Source organism: Falco biarmicus, chromosome 13 (genome assembly GCF_023638135.1).
Source record: "Falco biarmicus isolate bFalBia1 chromosome 13, bFalBia1.pri, whole genome shotgun sequence".
Taxonomy (NCBI): Eukaryota; Metazoa; Chordata; class Aves; order Falconiformes; family Falconidae; genus Falco; species Falco biarmicus.
The window spans coordinates 6610063-6630996 of record NC_079300.1 but is presented as its reverse complement, the minus strand read 5'-3'; the positions used below and the strand labels follow the sequence as shown (position 1 = coordinate 6630996).

The 20934-nt window shown below is 43.7% G+C and overlaps 1 protein-coding gene across 2 annotated transcripts in view; it reads right to left on the bottom strand.

Annotated features, from left to right (window-relative positions):
- The window catches only part of FNDC3B (fibronectin type III domain containing 3B), a 209629-nt gene that overhangs the window by 68817 nt on the left and 119878 nt on the right, over window positions 1-20934 (bottom strand). For both annotated transcript variants that reach the window (XM_056358484.1, XM_056358485.1), the window contains exons 7-8: window positions 7186-7244; window positions 736-893 (exon numbers count right to left, since the gene is read on the bottom strand). In XM_056358484.1, the coding sequence (XP_056214459.1) occupies window positions 736-893; window positions 7186-7244 (217 nt within the window). The remainder of the gene's footprint in view (window positions 1-735; window positions 894-7185; window positions 7245-20934) is intronic.

The following is a 20934-nucleotide window of genomic DNA, read 5'->3' as shown; positions in this document are numbered from 1 at the left end:
GGTAATTCCATAAATGCTGTATCACCTGGACTTTATTTAGTGAGATTTGGGAAGGATTAGCTATTTCACAACAGCCAAGGTCACATCTCAAAATTTTCTTTCCTAGACATCATTATTGGGGGGGAAAAAAAAAGCATAACACCATATGTACTTGATCACAGAATGAGCTCAGAGGATCACTGGAAGGAGAGGGAGAAATCCCTCAGAATTTTTCATGAAGATTGCTGAGCGCCAAGCATTCGGGTTTTTCTGGGGAGCTCCTATAGCCTACTCATTGGTGTACTCCCTCCTCTGCTCACTTAAGACATTACAAAGCAGTAAAGCCCTCAAACCATTGCTCATTAGCTCAAAACAACAAGCTTTTTAGTTCTTAATTGTGCAAGCCCACACAAAGTTAGGCCATTAGGAAGGCAGCTGTCCTGCCTGCATGGTGTACACGAGAAGCTTTGACGTTTAGCGTAAGAGAAGAAGTAACCTTTCCATTGGCAATGGGAGAGATGGCATCGCGTGCCGGGGAGGTGGGATGGGAGGGCAATTAGGGACCTTGTGACACGCTCTCAACCAGCTCCCTGCAAGCTCCTCCAGCAAGGCAGGCTGACAGGACAGTGGGGGAACAACTACAGGGTCTTCAAAGGTGCCTTCTTTCTGCAGCTGATGGGCATGCCAAAATATACCCTGAAAAGCCCAGGGAATGTATTCCTAATGAAAACATGCGTGTAAAAATGATGCTGTTACCTGTAAATTATCTTGTATTTTCCATCCCTCCCTTTATCCGATAAGGCAACCTCATAGGTACAGGTGTAAGGCAAACTGTTGTTGTGTCTATCTGCATTTAGAAGGCCAGTGGGAGGTGACCAGGAAAGTAAAACTGTTCTTGCTTGAATATTTGTAACCTGTAAAAGAAACAGCAGTTACTCTGACTTGTAAGAAAAGCACTATTCTCTTAAGTATTTGCTTTTTGCTTGCATCTTCACAATCGATTTCTTGTACAAAGGAAGTTCCAGAGTTAGAGGTGAAAATTAAAAGGTCAGAAATGGTCATCAGGAACACAAACAAAACCAGATTCATGGCATAAACCAACCTCTAACAGACAAGAAATACAGAGAGATGTCCCCCTGCAGCAAACTGGCTCGTCATCATCTGAGCATCCAGCAAAGGATGTCTCGCACCATTCTGGGGGTACCTGCTGCCGTGGCCATTACCAGAAGGGAACCGGAACTACGTGGAACGAAGACTTGACCCTACAGATTGTTTTGTACGCAATTATTTTTCTAAAAGCTTTTGTCAGGAAGATTCTGTAATAAAACTCTTGATGGCTTTTTCAGTCATCCTGTTCCTTCTTGCAATTTGAAACTGCAATAATTCAGCTGCAAAAAAGTAAAAAAAACCCAAACCCCAATTCAATCTACGAAGTTACAGACTCGACAGTATAAGGGAAATCTCATAATAGAAGTCCAGCTTGTCAATTAAAAATTACATTGCAAATCAATCACTTCGTGCCCTAAGAGAAAGACTGCGCATACGATCTGTGGTCACTCCCGGGTGCAATGCCTCAGTGGCAGACGGGTGAGGATTCTCTTTTATTAGAGCATGGAAAAAATACCTCAAACCCCTGCACACCAAAACAACATATCACCCCACCAGCGTGGCTGTATCCTTCTGGAAACGCAGGTCCACATAACTCTAGACTGATGGAGCTTGCAGAGCTAGCATCGCCTTTCTCACCAGGAGAGCCCGCTGGCACAGCGCCGGAGGCATCGTTCATCAGCTGCACGTACCGAACAGCAGCTTCCCAGAGAACGGCCTTCTGTTATCATGCCAGGAAAGAAGAAAAAAAGATACACACACACACCTCCCCACCCCCTGCCACTGTCTCAAAAGAAAAAGAAATAGAAAACAATAGTTGCACTGGCTATCTTGGAAAGACAGCACAACGTTTTTATGCACTTCTGACAAAAGCCCAGGGAAGCCTCAAAGCCTCCGTAGCCTCAACGTCTCTGCCACAAATTCTCCCCTTTTCGTAATGAAAACAACTACATTGCTCTTTCTTAATTGTAGTGAAAACGTAAAGAGTAATTTTTTAGCTAGCCTCCATGAAGATGAATCAAAGCAAGAGGTTCTATGTTCTTTATTCATTTCTCCTATGCATCAAATTTCACTGGTTCTATCATTTTAGGAGATATTTTTCCAACACACAGAGCACAACGGTATTTCAGAAGCTGTAAGATGAATAATGCAGGTGCTTAGGTACACATTTCCTACGCTCTCCTGGAAACAACTGAAACGCCTCACCCATAAATGACTTGGTAATGACATACTAGCAATCACCTTTCAGGGACTGCTTGTTTACAAACCCGGCTTCGGGTTATCTTTAGATAATGGAGAATATTTAACTTCTCCTGTGAAAACACATTGCTTCCAGCTGAAGAGTACTGCAACTGTTGGACGTGACACCCATATATCAAGCAGATTCTTTCTGAGCAAGTCATAAATCTGTATTTAACAGACTGACAAGTAGGTGACACCGCAAAACGTCTCATCTTAACTTAAAACATCATGCTCTCAAAAGTTAAAGATTTTAATTTATAGCTGCACACTTAAGCCTTGCCAAAAAGAAAACCTCTGTTCAACCTAACATGAAAAACAAGTTGTAAGGCAAGAAGTTTTAAGCAGCATAAAGGTTTTTTTCATAAAAAAGACAAACATGCAAATTCTTGTATGAATCTTCACAGGATTTCTTGCTCTAGTCGTATTTTTCTGATGCTATGAAATCCATGTTTGGTTCAAAAACCTGGACCAGCAGACACTGATACCGCATTAGATAGCTTATCAGAATCTTGAATGATTCAATTAAGACAGATAAGTTAAATTTTTGAGAGGTGCACACACACATATGTGAAGGAAATTGTGAGAAAGCTATTTAGAGCTAGAAGGCCGCATTTCAAATAATATTTTGATCAGAAAACTGGATAGTAAGATTCACATAGATTCTTTTTTTCTTTTTAACATACATGACTACTATAGCAGCTCAGCCCATCAACACACAGTTCCTTTTATTATGGAAATACGCTTGCATAATTGTTTTTCATAAATTCAGACAGACTTGGAGCTGGAGGCACAATATCCTGCCAATGTTCTATTGAAATGTTTTTCTCTATGACTACTCACAAGGACACACGTATATATTCTGCGTATGGCAAAAACTCTGGCCTTTCATGAACTTTAGTAATCTGTAAGAAGTTAGGTCTTTTATCATTTCTTAAAATAAGAGAGAGCATCTTACGGACTAACCGCCAGAAACTATTAGGCTATTATTCTGAAGTCCGCACGCAGACGCTTCCATGCCATGGATAAAAGTCCAAACCCAGTTGCTAAGCTGCTCCAGTCACACCATTAACTTCTTCCTGATGGAGCGCTGAGTGGCGGCTGGCCTGCCTCAGTGCTGCTATGCACACAGCAACTGCTGGTGGAGGTTTAAAAATAAACACCAGAAATCGTTAAATACAATTCTAAGCTGCACTGAGTACACACAGCAAGCGCAGTAAAGCAAGTGAGGGGTCACCGTCTGCACGATGAAGTCAGAAAAGGCAAATCTATACACTGCCCGGGTAGAGAGAGAGTACTATGCGTGTCAGCACCAGTGCCGGGAACAGATTTATTTGTATGGCTAGAGGTAGAACTATCTGCTGCTCACTAACAGGCTTGATATCCTATCACATGTACCAGCCAAAGGTGTATCTCTTCAAGATCTGATCTAGTGGTCAAAGCCACTCTTAACTTTACCAAGGCACTCCTACCTGGAGCAGGAAGCACCAGCTTTGCCATGAGAAGGGCTAAGTTAATTAGACAGGGATACGATACACTGAGAATAACAAGCAGGCACTTGCAAACCAGCTCAGTAGCTTTAACTCCAACTTTTCTTGCTTACACCTGGGAAAACAAGCACCTTTCAAGTGACCTCGAGCAGCTGAACGGACGGGGCGCAGCCCTTCCCAGGCCACGAGGAGCAGCACGGCACAGGGCTTAATGCCGCTGCCGAACTTGCGGATGTAAATACTCAGCAGGACGTAAAAACCGGTTCGTTGTCCACCAACGGTGCACTAATTCCACCCGACCACAGCACGATAAGCAGCCAGAGCACCTCGTCACAGGCTGGGCAGGTAAACCTGCGTGCTGCTTCCCAGTTACCCCAGCCTGTCCCACCCGGCCCCAGAACTGCTGGGCTTGCTTTGAACGGGACCGGCTTGGCCTTTTAGCCCAGACCTAACAAAAGATTTTCCCCACAATGTCTGATGAAAAGCACAGTTAATTAGTTTCTGAAAACTTCTCAGTTTACACAGTAAATGCCTGCTTTCTATGCTATCAAAACTCAGTGGTGTAAATAATTATTTTATAAAAGCCCCTGGGAAAGAATCCCAGCTCCTGCACTACTTTAATAAGGTTACAAGACTGATGAATATCGGTCCTTCCCGTCTTTCAGGTAATGAACAATGTTTCTGTACAACTTTCATTATCTTTCAAATTCCGGGTTAGCATTCACAGGCATCGTGTGGTTCGGGGTTTTATTGTATGTGTGAGAACTACACTGCACGCAACATTCATTTACTCCCTCGAGGGCAATGTTTGAAAGACTTGGGGGTCAAACGAATTCACGGTTATTACCAGGTTGAGATTTTGCTTTTAAACTATGGCTCTAATCCTGCAATTTTAGGCAAAAATCCTGATGATTAAGTATGAGTTTTGCTGCAGAGCCAGTCAGCAGGAGCAGGCTGCCTTTCGGAAAGTCAGACTAATGCCTGAGCTCCGACCCAGCAGACCCGCGGGAGGGGATGCCCCCCCGAGCCGCCCCGCAGCCATGCCGTCGGATGCAGCGATGCTTTGGAAACCCAGAATCAAATTTCCCTTCCCTCACCAAGATATCTGCTTTAGGGAATGCTTACTCTGCTGTAATGTGAATTAAAAATACATTTCAGTTTAAATAAAGACATGGAGGGGGGGAAAAAACCCAGAAGGCTTCTTTTAAAATTTTTGCCATTAAAAGGATAAAACCACAATTAAATATAGTTTGCACATCTTAAACATGTAACAACATCTATTATTGAAAACAGACCTCTTATTAATTAGTAATTTTTGAAGTGTGTATATTTTGTGCTCAGAAAGGTGAGAGAGACTTTGTCATGCAGAGGTACCCAGACAAGCCAGATTAAAGATGCCTCCAAGCAACACCACAGCTGCTCAGACAGCTAATCCCTTCAGATGGCTTCCCCACCGCTGCTGGCGAGCGCTGCTCGCTTGGGCACACCAAAGGCATGTGCTGCAGACATAGCATCACTCCACGTGTCATTGACTGACTACTCTGTGCCCTTTACTTTTGTGCCATTTCTCTCTCACGCAGTTGTTTTTTTTAGATATTGTTCGATTTTTCATTCATATAATACATAAGGCTTGCCAAGAAATACGGCCCAGCTGACTATGCATAATATGATATATTTCTCTTAGATACAATACTGACTATACACACAACCAATCATTCATAGCAATTAATGGTTTGTAGAGATTCCTATGAGTTTAACTATTCTCTTTCTAACTTCGACATTTGTGAGTAATAGATAACCCTCAGCATCTTCTCACTAAAGGTCAGTATTATCAAACTAGCATTCATCATCTTTTAGATCTTTCCCTTTCAAAAAAAAGAAAAAAAATCCTATATTTGCTATGATTCAAGAAAAATATTTTTTTGTCTATTTTTTATTTTTTGCTTCCCTCTGCTTTAAATGCTCTGGTTACCATAAATCTCACTGTACAAAATCCTTCAAACTGCTCAAATAGCTCCTCTCCTTACCTCTGTGAAATCACAAGTTTTTTATGACAGCTCTCCAGATCTTTGTAGAAGACATCTAGCTGTGGCATTTTACCAGATGAGCAACATTCAGGTAGTTCTCGGTACAAGACTGACTCTGTACAATAAACTAGCCTAATTTTGTGCTAACTGCACCGTCTTTCCCTTCTGATCTCCCAGAAACTCTTCTCTGAAGTCTTCAGCTTCGTATGGCCACTTGTTTCTACATGAAACAAAGCAACTTTCCTTCTTGCAAACAGAAACCCGGGCTGTAGCCCCCCGATACTTATCCCTGAGGGTCTGGTTTAGGCTCTGGCTGCCTTTGAACCTGCTTTGTAGGTGCCACGACACTAGGATCCACCTACCGACTGAGCAATTCAAGGTGAAAAACCTTTTGTATTTGTTCAAAACAAAAGCAGCCAAAAGAACAGAACCTAAAAATAAAGCTCAGCCTGCGCTCACGCCTGCAGCCCCCGGAGCGCTGCCGCTTCTGCAGCCAAGGAATACCCACCCCTTCACGCTCCCACTGCAGAATTTCTTTATACCAGCCTCTGCCGGCTACTTGTTGAAGCCAGCCTTTAGATCAGCTCTCCAACGGTTATTTTATTTGCTTATTTGTTTACTAGCTTTCTCCACACAGAGAAAGGCCTGAGCCCTGAGAGCACAGGAGATAAACCCCCACAGCACAGCTGTCTCCCTCTGCCTCGCGGCTGCTTCTTCCACTGCATGTTTGGACCATTCATTTAGATCCACAATCCTCTCCTGGTTTTCACTTGACACACCAAACTAAAAAACACCCATCACATTCAAAGGGCTTACAACCAGATTTATTAATAAACTTACCGGGCTGTGGTCACACCCAGCATTATGGTTATTTACATGGTGATTCAATTCCATTACGATTAATTCACATGCTTTTACGGCTCAGACTAATGTAGAATACAGAAATTGCCATTGAATAATACGATTAGCTTAATTTAATCATGATTACAGACATAACTTGCTCATGACAAATAAAATTAAACTCGGGGGAAAGGGGATAGAAGCTCTGTAAGTCACCCCAGTGCACTGCCTTCCCCACCACAGCGTGAATACTGGGACATGGCCCCTGGAAACAGGTGACTGGTGAGATTCCTGCAGTGGGCAGAGCTCACCAATACCCACGAGCAGAAAAGATGCTTCAAATTTATATCCCAGCAAAATCAGTTAAGACACATAAAGCTGCAACAGTCTACCACAGAAAAAAATGCAGAGGTGCTCCCCTGTGAAATCACCAGTATGTTGGGACACAATCCACTTATCACAGTTGCTATTTTGTGTGTGTGTGGTAATTTGGGATCACATACCTGTGGTTTCTCCATTCCAGAAAGAATGTCTTGAACTCTTTTTGTTTCTGAATCAAATTCTGTAAAACAGAGCAAAATAAATGACCAAAATTAAATAAAAATGTGAGCTATGTCAGTCATTCTTCAGGGATTTGTAAATAGGAGAGAGACACACATTACCTGCACAGGAGCATCGGCTGTTTTGCTCTTGTGAATTTCAAGTATGCAGTTACATGGATTAATATTAAAAAAAATATGAAAGAGGAGGGAATGAAACTTCCAGTAATTGCAGATATTCAGAAAAGTGGGATTAGTTGTGGAGGTGTCCTCCACAAACAATGTTATTAACTGGGATTTGCTTCACAGAGCGAAAAAACATCCTGTTGCCTGAGCTCAGCCATGGAAGAAGCCCAGGGGTTTCTACAGCTCAATTACTGCTGAACCTAATCCTAGTTTGTTTAAGCAAAGACATCCTTACTCCATCAACTGCACAGCTGGGCTACCCCACCTGCTCACCAGAGTGCTGGGCTACTGGCGAGGACGAGCATCCCTGCCCCGCGCGGGCAGAGCCCAGACGAGCTGCGCAGGGTGCCTGCCTGAGCCCTGGCACCCACCCTACAGCTACCGGCCCTGAAACCGTTACCCTGTAATGCTCCAAGCTCCTCATTACCTTACTTGTAATATACGTAGTTGAAAGGTGGTGGTTAGAAGTCATGCCAGGCTGACTGAGGTGCCTGCTAGCAGTAACCCATCCTCCTGCCCCAAGCGCAGGGGCTACACAGCGTTATCACCGGGCAGGGTGTGAAACACTTCCCCTAAATTAGATGGGTTAATTAAGCGCAGAAGGTGTTACAGAAGCAATCATCTGAGCAGCGGAATCAGCCTTTCCTCCATCCCCCCATAAAGTCTTAAGTTAAAACATCAGCTTAGAGTGATGAGGTGACACAGAGCAGCTTTATTCCTTTTGGACCGCAGCACAGAGAGGCCTCACTTTCCACTACAGTATTCTCTAATGGAAAACTAGGAACATTTTTTTTCCTGCTTTTTTAATTTTTTTTTTATTTTTTAATGTTAACGTAAAAAGTTTGCTCACCAAAGCAAAATACATTGCACCTAAAGCAAAATGAGCTGGACCTCTTTACAAAAGGCATAAAAATTTGACATAGGAAGCATAAAATATTAATAAAAAAATTGGTAAGATCAGATCAACAGCTTTTGCAAATGATTCCCCCAAAGCCTGACCTACTTCTTGTAGCCCAAGAATGTGCCTTTATTTTTGTCTGTGACCTGCTTTAAAGAAGTAGATCATCTTTTTAAAAATTCCATGTGCTCAGCTGCCAAAAAGGAGAATTGGCTGAAAGCTGGTGGCAGAACTCCAGTGTAAATGCCCATCTCTCCCTAAAAGAATGCACCTTGGTGTGGAGTGGGAATGACACATCTCCTGCTCCATGCATTCCTGGACTCCTTTTAACCTCAGCCACTCGGAAAAGAAAGGAGTAGTAATAATTCAGGAGAAGAGCAGGATAGCATGATTGTTTTTTTCCATACTAGATAACCCTTAGAGTGTATTATAAACCAGCAGGATTTAGCCAGCATAAGATAATACTGACTTGAAAACTACACAGATGGACTAAAGCAGCTAAGGAGAAAGTTGAGATGCTGATCCAAGTGAAAATGTCATCAGTTTGGGGTGTTTCAGAATTTAGGGTTCCCCTCAGCATCAGGACAGGAGTAGGACTGCGCCACAAAAGCCTGGATCTGGAAACGGCGGAGGTCCTGTAGGTTTATCTTGAAGGGATGCTAATCAGAAGCAGCTTCTGCAGCTACAGATTGCAACAAAAATGCTGCTACTATTTTATTGAAAGTTTATGGTTATTATGTCACCCCTAATTACAACCCCCAGAAGCTAAGCGTGAATCACTCTCAACCTTAAATCCCAAACATGTGGACTGAATTTTCTTCCCCCTCTCTGCTTTCTAACAAGGATGCTATCTCTGTCACACTAAGCAGCAGAGGAAAATAAACTCTGAAGCCCGAAGAAATCTCACTTCCCTCTCCTGTGAAAACCAATCGCTTTACACAGTAACCATGTCCTCTGACCCTTGCAGGTCAGGGCTGAAGGCTGTAACTGCTCCAAACACAGGAACTGACTTAACACCAAAAGGAGTTGGGTTTACCCAGCAAATAAATAATAGCAGTGGTAGTAGTAATAATGATAATGATTATGATGATTCAATCAGACTTCTCAATGAAGAGTGCTACCAAGGAAACCCTTTATATTGGCTCCCCAAATATGTAGCTTGTTCACAAGGAGAAGGCTCAGAGTACCAGATTCACTGAAGCCTTCAGTTATTAGGGACACCTGGACATTTATGCGGACTATGTCATTTGTGTCACCAAGTGTTTACACAGATAAGCTGGAGGTGGAAGAAGGAAAGCCTTCCTCAAAGGTCTTGGGGTGAGGAAGAGGGGGAATGGGACACACACAGACCTAAGGTGACAGTGTGAGCGCAAAAAAAATGAAGAGTTTAATTTAAAGCCGATGAACAATACATATATGAATGGGTTCTGCATCACGTTTTCTAAAGAACAGGATGTATCAGATGATGCACATATGCTGACCAACCATGTCAGATGTCCCGCCATGCTAACCCCCCCCTGCACTCACACGTGAGACCGGGCAGGTGCAAGTGATAACCTGCACACCGCAAGCCCTTCCCAGCCGCCGCGCACACAGAGCCCACGTACCCCTGCTGCCCATTTGCTAATGCCATGAATCATTTTACAAGGACACAGCAAAGACAGAGAAGTCTACAGTAAGAAGTGCCCTTTCATCAGAAGCTTTGAAATCACCGTACCGCATGGGAAGGACAGCGTGTGCCTTTGAGCCCCGCACGGAACTCAAACTAAAAACCACCCCCGTGAATAACGGGTAAATGCCCTGTGAAAATAGAGCAACTGTAAAACTAAAGACCGAAAGCAATAAATATGCATGAGTGATGGCTATAAGCACACCAGAGAGTAATCGGGGTTGGAAGGGGACCTCAGGAAAGGTCGTCACGTCCAACCCCTGCCTGAAAGCCAGAAAAAAAACAGCGCAAAACTGTCCCGTGGAAAAACCTGTTAATGAAACTGAAGCCAACCTTTTTGGGAGAGAAAAAGTTCTCTCACAGAATTGTCACCTTCTTATAGTATTTCAAATACTTAGCTTCCCATTTCTAGAGCAATAAAAAATTCTCAGGCTTCTATGGATGGTTGATCTTCTTTCAGTAATAAATGTAATTATTCACTGTGCCCTGAGCTAGAGTAAGCTAAGGAGAACGAGACCTGTCCTGAACCCCTCCGTAGGGAAGTTGGTCTTATCTCCCAACCTCTCTCGTAACACATTAAATATCAAGCTCAACATCTTTCTCCCAAACCAACAAAGAGAAGAAATCCTTCCAAAATAGAAAGTTACAGATGAAAAGAAAAAAATTTTATTTGGTCTACGCTGATAATAGAGAATTGGTGAAGTGCCTTCTCCCCCAGCTCACTGTTGCTGTCACTTGTCAGCTGCTGAGGACTGTTCTACAAGATCAGCTCACTGGAGCATTTAGGGATGAGGAGCATGAACGTCTCCCAGACATCACAGATGCAGTGGCGGAAAGGTGAGGAAAAACAGGAGGAAGGGAAAGGGAAGCCTTAACATAAAACAGGAGATTAAAATCCAGAAAAATTACCTACAACTGCTTGGGAAAGGTGGTGGGTGGCTGAGCACGATTCACCCACCTAGCACGGGCTGGCCTTGAGTAACAGCCAGCTGATTTGCTTTGCAGTCTTTGCCCCTTCCCCTCTCTCTCTTCCCCTCTCTCTCTCAGCTGAGCACTGTTATCCGACACGAACACAGAAAAGCTCGGTACGCCAGCGCCCCGACCTTAGCACGGGGGCTCGCAGAGGCAGGCAGCGGACACACGCTGCTTTCCTCCTCTGCCGTCGGGAACAGAAGTTCAGTCACGTCAAGGAAGACCCCAACTAACACTTCAGGTCATTGTCCCGTTTTAACTTTTCCTCTCCACATCTGCTCCCCACATCTGTCATGGCAAAACTCTTCCTCCTAGGAGGAAGCTGGGGGTGGGGATGAATTCCTTGTGAATGCTCAACGGGGTCCTCCGAGGGACAGTACAAAAACCCGAGTTATCCTGTAGATCCCAGTGTCTAAGAGATATTAGAGCTGTCCCAAGCTACGGTGTTAGGTTCTAATTCCCAGGCTGTGAGTTATGTGGATCCAATGTTTCAGGCAACCCTTCCGTCGCAGGGAAGCCAGCTGTAAGACCTGGACCACATTAAGGCCGTATTTTGGTCATCTCTCTTTTTCCAGAGTTTTGGGTCATAACCAGAACTCCACAGATACAACCAAGAGTAAATAGCCCTAAAATTTAAATACTTTCCCAACAGCTGTTTGGTGCTAACAAGGTTTCAGTGTCAAGTCTTGCTAAACTAAAGCCTTTTATTATATGCTTCTGTTAGCCTGTGTCTATGTTCCTGTCTGCACGTACAGTACAAATAGAATTTTCAGATCTTTCCAACCATACTTTTGAACACCAAGCAGAGCTTTAAAAAACAGGAAAAAAAATAGTTGTCATTTCAAGGTAAGTTTGAAGTTTCCATCAACAGTTTTCATGTTTGCATGAACAGCAGCTGTGTATGTAAATGGTTTGAAATAGCTAAAAGCTCTAAACTAATTAAGATTTTCCCATTGCAAATACACATTTTAGGTTTGTTCTGCATTCTTTCCTTCACAGAGAGGAAAAGGTCTAGCTCAAGACTTAGCTTCTGGCCACAGAAAGTATTTACTGTTTCAACAGCCTTTCCATTCCAAAGGAATGACATCAGCACTAGCACTTTGCAAACTTTTAGTCTAATTCTCAAGCAGAACTCCATGCTTACAGATATGCCAGTCATAACATGACATGCTTTCTCAGAATTTGTTCCAGATTTATTGGGGCTGTGACCGGCTTTAATGCTAGGAAAGATCTTTTATCAGTCACGTACAGCACAACCTACAACCCGCCAGAAAACGAACTCTTCAAAACACAGCCCAGGTCCTTTGTGAACTGCCTGCAGTGTCAAAGCTTCAGACAAAAAGAAGAACACAGACAGACTTTTTTCATTTCAGAGAATTGTAAAAATGTGCATGAAAAAACTCCTTGTACGAGAACAAACCTAAAACTGCAGATGCCACGCTGCAGCTGTGTCACAGAGAGCAGGACCGGAGGGAACGTGCCACAGTCATTGAGTCCATCCTCCTACACTGAAAGACGATCATCTACACCTAAAGCATCCCTCAGAGATGCCTGCCTACCTGTTGTGTGAAAAATAACTAAAAATTAAATAAATAACCTCCCGCCCCATGACTGTGGCAATCTCAAAACTTCCTCGGCTAGGCAACCTACCATAGCACCCAGCTCTTCCCACCGGGAAGACCATCTCCTCGGCTTTCCCTGCTCCACCTTAAAGTTATTACTTCTTTCCTGCACACCCACCGCAGGCGAATTCATCACCGATCTCTTTGTTGCAACCTTTCACACACTGGAAGGCGGTTTTTCCTCTTTAAACAAAGCACGCTCATTCGTTCCACCCCTGAATTTACCAGAGCACAGACCCCACTTACTGCTGTCCTCTGGAATGTTTTTTAAATTGGTCTCCATCCTTCCGAAGATGCGGTGGCAGCCCTGGCCACCACTCTCCCCCCACCAAGGAGCAACGTGCCCACTTACAGAGCTTGCTTTGAGGTTTCTTCTTCTCGGCGTTCTATAGAGTAACTTGACTCTTGGGTTTTGTAGTCTACTATGCCCCCCAGAACTACTACACAGTAAAAAAAAACCCAACCAACCAAATTAAAAATAAGAACAGATTTGAGGAGGAGTGGCTGAAAGTTACTTTGCTCTTGTCTTGACTGAATTTTTTCATTCAAGGCCATTTGAGCTCTCCTCCTGTCTTGCCCTCTTTCCCTTCCCCCTAACCCACCAAGCACTCTCCACGCTGTCAGAGCCTGATATGGACTATAATTTAATAAGCATCAATCCTTATTCCATCCTTCAACTCCTTAATGAAAATATTGAATAAAATTAGACCTAGGACAGATTCCTGCCTAATCCAGTTTGATGCATCTTTCCAGTTTGTCAGGAAGGCGATGCTGGGCAGGGTCACGGACAAACCGCAGGGCTATGTGCTGGCTAACAGATGTGACACTGAGAAGAGCAAATCCAGCATCACACTGAACACACAGTGCTTTACGCAACTCTTCTCAGCACCACTTCCACAGTGGGTAAAATGGGGAGGTCTTTAGAATAAAACACTTGTGAAAGGAATATTTACATTTGAAACAGTCAGTCACACCATGCTAATATGTAATACACCAAGGAAGATTAATTAAGCCTACAAATATCTGGAATGAGATATCTAACTATTAAATATTACAAATTTCTGTTAATTACATGAAAGCTAATAAACCCACAAGTGATAAAACACAACTGCAGCTCCCATGTTCCAGGTAGAGAGATTGACATTACCCAACTTCAAGAAAAGATCCAATATTTGAAACACATTTTAATTCCTAAAAAATGGCTGTGCATGAGCATCTCACATGTTTTCCATTTCTGAGAGCCTTGCCACTGTTGCCATCTTAACTCTCCTGCTAAAATGCCTTATTTGATGTCTATAAGCTTATCTTTCAGTATTTGACCTTAAAGACCAAATCATTTGTGGAGAAAAAAAAAAAAAAAAGCCACTCCCCTAAATAGCTGAAGGCAAACAGAACAAAAACCGTGCATAAACCCCAGAAACGTACATTTTCAGATGTCAAATAAGGAAAAAAATAAATATCTCTAGCCATCCTGACTCACTGGGACATAAAGCAAAGGATAACTGAAGCGTTTGCCTCAACAGCCTTGTAATTTAGGCATGAAGTTAATGGCTTGTTTCAGAGATGTCCTGGCCATCGCCCATATCCATTAACCTGCCAGTTTTACCTTGACTGCTTCAGTATCCTCCTGGCAATGGGGCAGGATACTCCAAAATACCTGGAGTGCAAGCTCATATCATATGGTTTGTCTCCCTGCTTCAAGCCATCCTTCTTTAACAAAAGATACCTGCTATCGCCTGGAAAAGCATCAGATGTTGTCTCATCAAGCCGATGTGGAAGCACTCAGATTTAAGTAACGAAGTCACTTCTGCTAAAAAGTGTTTTAAAAATAAATGTAAGTGTATTCAGTCCTCCCTGTCCCCCAATATTCTTTCTATGTTTATTTTTTGTTGGGATGGAGCAAGGAAAATAAGCTCAGTAGGAGCCTACGAGGGAAACTGGATGCAAGGGACAAACGGAGTGTAAGTGACATGTTGGGTTTGTTTTTCTCTGCTTCTTTGCTGCTACTGCTGGAAGACAGCAATAACAACTCCTACTTTATTGGCTAAAGATCTGAGTGAATTCCTACTGTGAACAAGCAGTCGGTCCATTAGAAGGCAGAAAAGGGCTTTCTTAGTAAAATACAGCAACCCCCCTCCTCCATCACATATATTTTACATCTTAAGAAAGCGCTTTGTACATCTCACCAAGAAGATAACAGAGGCAGCGCACAGCGTATGGCTGCAGCTGGCTGGCTTTGAAGGAACACCAAATTAAACAATGACCCAACCCGCAGAAACAGAGAAAGCCCAAGCTGAGTCTGCTGGAACAACAAACTGCTTACACACAGGACCTCTTCTTGGAGCGCTCTCTTTGGTACTTTTGACTTGCTTTAGCTTATCTTCTGTGTCAAAATAACTTTTTCCAATTTTCAGCAGCTTGCCTTTTGCTATTATCTAACAGCAGCCCGCACGCTACGTGGGTTTGAGCGACAGCACAAGCTTTGTGGATAACCCAGGGCTGCCTATGCAGGCTGCCGGAGGCAGGGGCCACCCCGCCACCTTTGTCAACCACGCTTTTCAGAACAGCACAGCCGGCTCACACAGAAGTAGCTAACCAAGAAGAACTATTTAAGTTCTGTTGCTTTTTATTAGCATAATTCCAACGCTGCAGGCTGCAATTTCAAAGCGCTCTTCTAAGTTGTGTTGGCATAGGCAAAACTCCTGTTTGAGCAGGCAGGCAGCATCCATGCATGCGAGGCAGGCAGAGAGACACCGTGGCGATGCTTCCTCATTCTGGCAAACCCCCACACGTGTGACAGCTATCAACACGGTTGAATCTTTGTGGCTACAATCTTGAGCCCCTACAGCTTGATCTAAAGCGCTGCCCTTCTCGTCACGGAGATACAGCAGGTTCGCCTTGGTGGCCCAGGAGGGATGGACGGCACTGCTCCCTGGGCTGCACGCTGAATTTGTGCCAGGAGGAGCAGCAGCTCAACGCCACCAGTCGCTTCATACAGAACACTTCAAAAAGAAGTTTTACTTCTTGAGTTTTGTCCCTTGCACACATACCACAGCCCCGTATCCCACTGCAGTTCAAGTGTGATACAAGACTGAAGTAAATGGTAAAAAACCAAACCAAACCCAACCAAACCCACACACAATCAATCCTTTCCAATTGAGTAATAATTTTAATCAGTCTTGCTTAAGGCACAGGAAGATGCCTAAGGACCGCTGAGAGACCCACTAACATGTAAGTGAAGCTATTTTTATTTCTTTGTTTTTTAAAAAACATTACCTCCCTTCTTTCTTGACTTTCTTGTTTCTGTCGTTTCTGATTTGGTTGGATTTATGGGAGCTACCTAAATCTGATACATCTTTGCAAAACATTTTTCCACCTACTTTTTCAGGAGTTTGTAAGTGATCTACCTGCATTTGCCATCAAGGCCTTCCATGTCTAACAATAAGAATTTTTTTTTTGATCTGACACTGAGAGGCTCTTCCCTGGAGCTCCTGACTCCCACTTGCCAGGTAAAGATCTGGCGTTTCACTCTCTCTACAAACGTCACCAACAAATGCTTGTCTTTTCCTAGAGACAATGAAGTTCTTCAGACCTCTCACAATCTTCTACGACAGCCGGGATGCGTGACTCAAAATGCCAGCTGTGAAATGACGTTATCTGGCATTTACAGAGGCAAGTTTTCCCCTCGAAGGAGAAGGCTCCCTTCAATCACGGCACCCGACTCCCAGCTGCCAGGCAAAGCAAGAGCCTGAGCACCACAAGCACAGCCAGCGGAAGGAGTCTTACCCCTTCCTTCTTCTCCTTACACTGATGAAAAGCACAACTCTGACAGCACCAAAAATTACTGTCTCCTCTTCCCAGCTGGGTCACCGACAGCCCCACTGCATCCCAGCAGCAGCCCCAGAAGCAGCAGGCAGCACGAGCTGGTCTCCGTCACTCCTTGGTGTCCCTGCTGAGACAGCCACAGCGGGTCCTCCCGCAGCAGAGGTGACCCCCACACCCGCTAAGGATGGAGGTGGAAAGCACAATTCCTATCAAACACAGACTTTGACAAGTCTCCAGTGTCACCAGCCTGGAGTTTTACATTCTGTGACTGCTGCCCCATGCCAATCAGGAAATATTTTTCTCTGAAATACTGCCTGTAGTGCAGGGGGACAACGGCATCGGTATTGAACCCAGCATAAAACATGCTTTTTCTTGACCTTCAAAAAATATGACCATATGAAAAATGACCGATAAAAACCTTTCCTAATCTGCTCGTTACACAAGTAATAGCATTTTCCTGATCAAACACAAAGCTAGCGACATAACCTGCAAAACTGCATATTTGCACAGAAAAACAATCAGGCAGCGCAGCCAAAACAGACGCCATAGGAGCCCCAAACTTGGTCGGGATTAAACGGAGCTCCTCAGCCAAAATTAACAACCTCCTTGGCAATGAACCTTGTAAAGCCACTGAGTTTGCTACAACAATACGAAGGCAGCAGAGCACCTACCCAATGCAAAGGCATAACGCTGCCCATCAGTTTACAAAACTTTTAAGAAAATAACCAGAAGCCGAATTTTGCCCTCAGTCACAACTCCTCAGCCTTGCTTGAGTCAAAGAAGAAACAAACGGAGAAACGTCATCTTTCGATTTCACAGTGGGCAAGGAGAAGTGCTTCGGGATGCTCAGATTTAGCGCTGACTGCTATTTCTGTCTCAAGGACAGAGTCAGAGCAAGCTATTCACTCTTCACAAGAAATTAAGCAGGGAAAACTTTATCTAAAACAGGATAAAAGTAGAAAATGCCTTCTCTTTTCACTGTTCTCGGTATTGTCTTAACATTTACATTAAAGCAGAAATGTTATTTCCACATACTACTTAGACTATCAGCATGTTTCTAAGAGAGGTTAGATTCCACAGGAAAAGTCTGTTTTTAAGAGAAAGAAATCATTCCAAATGATAACACTTGAAATACAAAGATTTTTCATGGAGCCTCCATTGGGATTTTTCAATGTCAACCTAGGGAATGGCTGCAGAGTCACGGTACTTTCTGAATGAACCCCAGCCTCTTTTTTCTGTTACCAATGTAAATTATTGCCATCTTTTTCCAGACGAAAACTATGAGATAATTCAGACTGCAACGAGTGGTGGTGGAGATCGCAGTAATCCAGGAAATCTATTAACTTTTTTTTCCTCTTTCCCCTCTGCACTACAGCTCAGAGATGGGGAAAACAAAGAACTCCCACTCCCCTCTCTACATCAACCCAAACACCTACAGATTGACATCTGAATAGAAACCAGTCTTCTTCCCCATGACAGATGACAATCAACTTATGCGACTAATCCCAGCCTAAACTGTTGTGCAGCCAAGGCTGAATGATGAACTATGACTATGTGAGCTAGAATTATATTAAACAGAACGTTTGATAAAGATCGGGTGCTAAATTTCTACAATGCAATAATAAAAAAAAAGGCTGACGTGATGTTACCGATGCCCTCCCATGCCTGTCGTGTGAAGAGCGCACTCAAGAATGTTTAAAAAAGCCTGGTCTGTAATGTCTGCACTAACCAACTGCTAGTAAGCTGGAAGAACTGCCCGTGCAATTAGCAGTCCTGTATGGGATGAGGGCAAAATACAACCTCTGATATTTGCACAACCAGTTTCACCACTGAGAATCTTTCCAAATATTTAAAATATTTCACAGAAATATCCACCTGATTACAGCTCGCTGGGAAGGCATCAACAAAGCTACAGGAATTTCAGCTCGATCTGGATTTCATTGCCGAGATGAAATTCAGGCAAAAGTCACATGAATCACAGTAAATCAAAGCAGCTGCTTTTAAGCACAGCTCCTTACGGAAGAAAAAAAATAAACAAAAAACCAAACCCAAGCTCCAGGACAAAGTCTTTTATCATAAACCTTGGAGAAAACTGAAACGGCTGCTTCATTCAGGAGCAGTGCTATGGCTTCTGTCAATTGACTACTCAAAGCCTTGCCCCGCATTTCTAAAAATAAGATGCCATCCCACCTGTCTCCAAAAGAAAATACACCGAAGGTCACAAAAACTTTTGAAATCAAATTCCACCCTTCCTCAGAAAAGGAAAACTAACTGATGGGTTTTGAAGCACAGCCTGAGAGTTAGGCAAACAACTCCCGTTAACTTCAGCAGGACGAGAAATTTAATTTCACCGCCTTTGCAAATCCAGATGAATATACAGACAGCCATCGTTCCTAACATCTGGGTATACAAATAGGGGTTGATCATTGAATGATTAGACTTAAAGGTGTTTTATTTTTTATACTCTAGAGGGAGGAAATGTTCTACCTCTTCCCTACAAACACCCTCTCCCGTTTGGCTCCGTGTCCCAGCTATGGCCAAATACGGGAAGCATGGTTCCCTTCCTTTGTCACTGGTCCACGTTATCTCCTCTGAACTGGTGAGAATACACTGTTTATCTCACCCTGAAGCTCTGAGACCTTTGCCTAACTTCTCCCCAGCACGGGGATTTAACCACTGAGCATTTAAAGCAGTATGAGAACGTATGGTTTTTTACTGTTGATTTGGCATTATACATTACATAAAACTCCTAGGAAAAAGACTCAGATTTCAGTCTTCTGGATTTGACTGTCAGTTGCAGCAGAAGCTGCAAATTCTTGAGACAATATGAAGATCCTCTGGGGGAAGAGGTTGTGCCTTACGTCATTCGACACTGACTTCCTGATAAATCACAGGGCAAACAGCTTATCCAGCTCCCCCACCCCCACCCCCCGAGGAGATCCTGCTGGCCAAGTGAAACAAGGGAGGGATGAAAGCAGATGAGAAGAATATGAGTCTTACAGGGGTTGATCAGGATTTGGAAGAACAGCCTTGGGGAAAAACTCCAACCACCATCAAAAGGGTTTTTAAGTCACCACTAAGGTCAAACGAGAGCCCTGGATCCAGATTTCCCCAGCCTTCACCAGTTATGCCCTACGGTTTCCTAGGTGGACTCCGAGCTGTGTTTCTGGCAGCGTAGCACACTTAGATTAAGGAGCTTCGGCTGAGGTTTACTCTGTCTGAGCTTCTGTGATGAGACTGAAAAATGTCACTAGAATTGTGGTCACCCATTCTGCCCCATCTGTGCCTCACAGCCGGAGATGCCCAAGCGACCACTTCTCAGAGCAGCTTATAACCACGCTGGACCACGTGTCCACAGCTACGTTTCTAGTCATAAAAAGTCTGCATGAAACCAAGTTTGACACATTTACATTCACCTTTAAAAGTAGCTCTCATCGAAGATGGGAGAATACTGTGCAATTGAACTAAGAGGCAATGCTCCCATTTAGTTAATGAAAACAATGTCTTATCTCCTCTGGTGCCTAAGTTATGAAGCTGGTTCTTTAGTCTTTCAAGATAAGTGCATAAAAATAGAGCGCGAATATCTGCTCCCTCCCTGCCCCAGCCCCCCAGCTTGCAGGACTCTGCTAAGGAAGCACAGAATGAAGCAAAGAAGGTAGGACCGCCACGGCACTCGGGCTTCCCAGAAACTTTGGGTTTGTTCCTGCAGCATGGGTACATCAGGAGAATACCACCATGCTCATGACGTTTCACATGCAGACAAGATTTTGCAGGCTTGTAAATTCCTGGGAATTATTTTGCACACAGCAGACTTCTGGGAAAGAGTTGGTCGAGATGCACGAGAAGGAGCTATCCACAGGCAGCTCCAAGCAAAACGCTGCTGGGTTTGGAGCTGGGCAAAGCGACGGCCGAGGGAGCGAGTATGTTGGCGCTGGGCATGGACTTGCTTTTCGGTACCACTGGTCTCCTTGTGATAGTTTTCACCTTTCTCCATCAAGCCCTATGATGCAAGTCAAGTTTCAAGACAGCAGATAAGCAGACTTGTTTCTCTCCCTCAACGCAGCGTCTTTCTCTCTGATACTGGATAAACATTTTAGCAATTCTCACTGAAGACAAGTCACAAATTAAGCCTAATCTGGATCAATTCTTGCATGCATACCAACTGACATGAACTTGGGTATCTATTTTGCCTGAACCCTGCATGACATCAATATGTTCCTAATATATCCATCAATCTATATAGAGCCCCACTGAAGTGGTTACTTCATGTGACTATTAGGTGAAATATTCTTTGGTAAAGAATCTGTGTGGCCCAGCTAATGGAGTTGACCCTGGTACACAAAGGTATACTCTCAGCATGGTAACATCAGCAATTTCTGCAACTCATAACCATTTTATTTTCTGCCTGGACGAGCAATTTCACACCCTATTATTTTAGGGAAAACACAAAAGACAAGGAATGTTTAAGAAGCAGGCATATTTCCAAATAGAAATAAACAAAACCACAAGCTCGGTCATGATGTGAGAGATGAGGTCGAGGC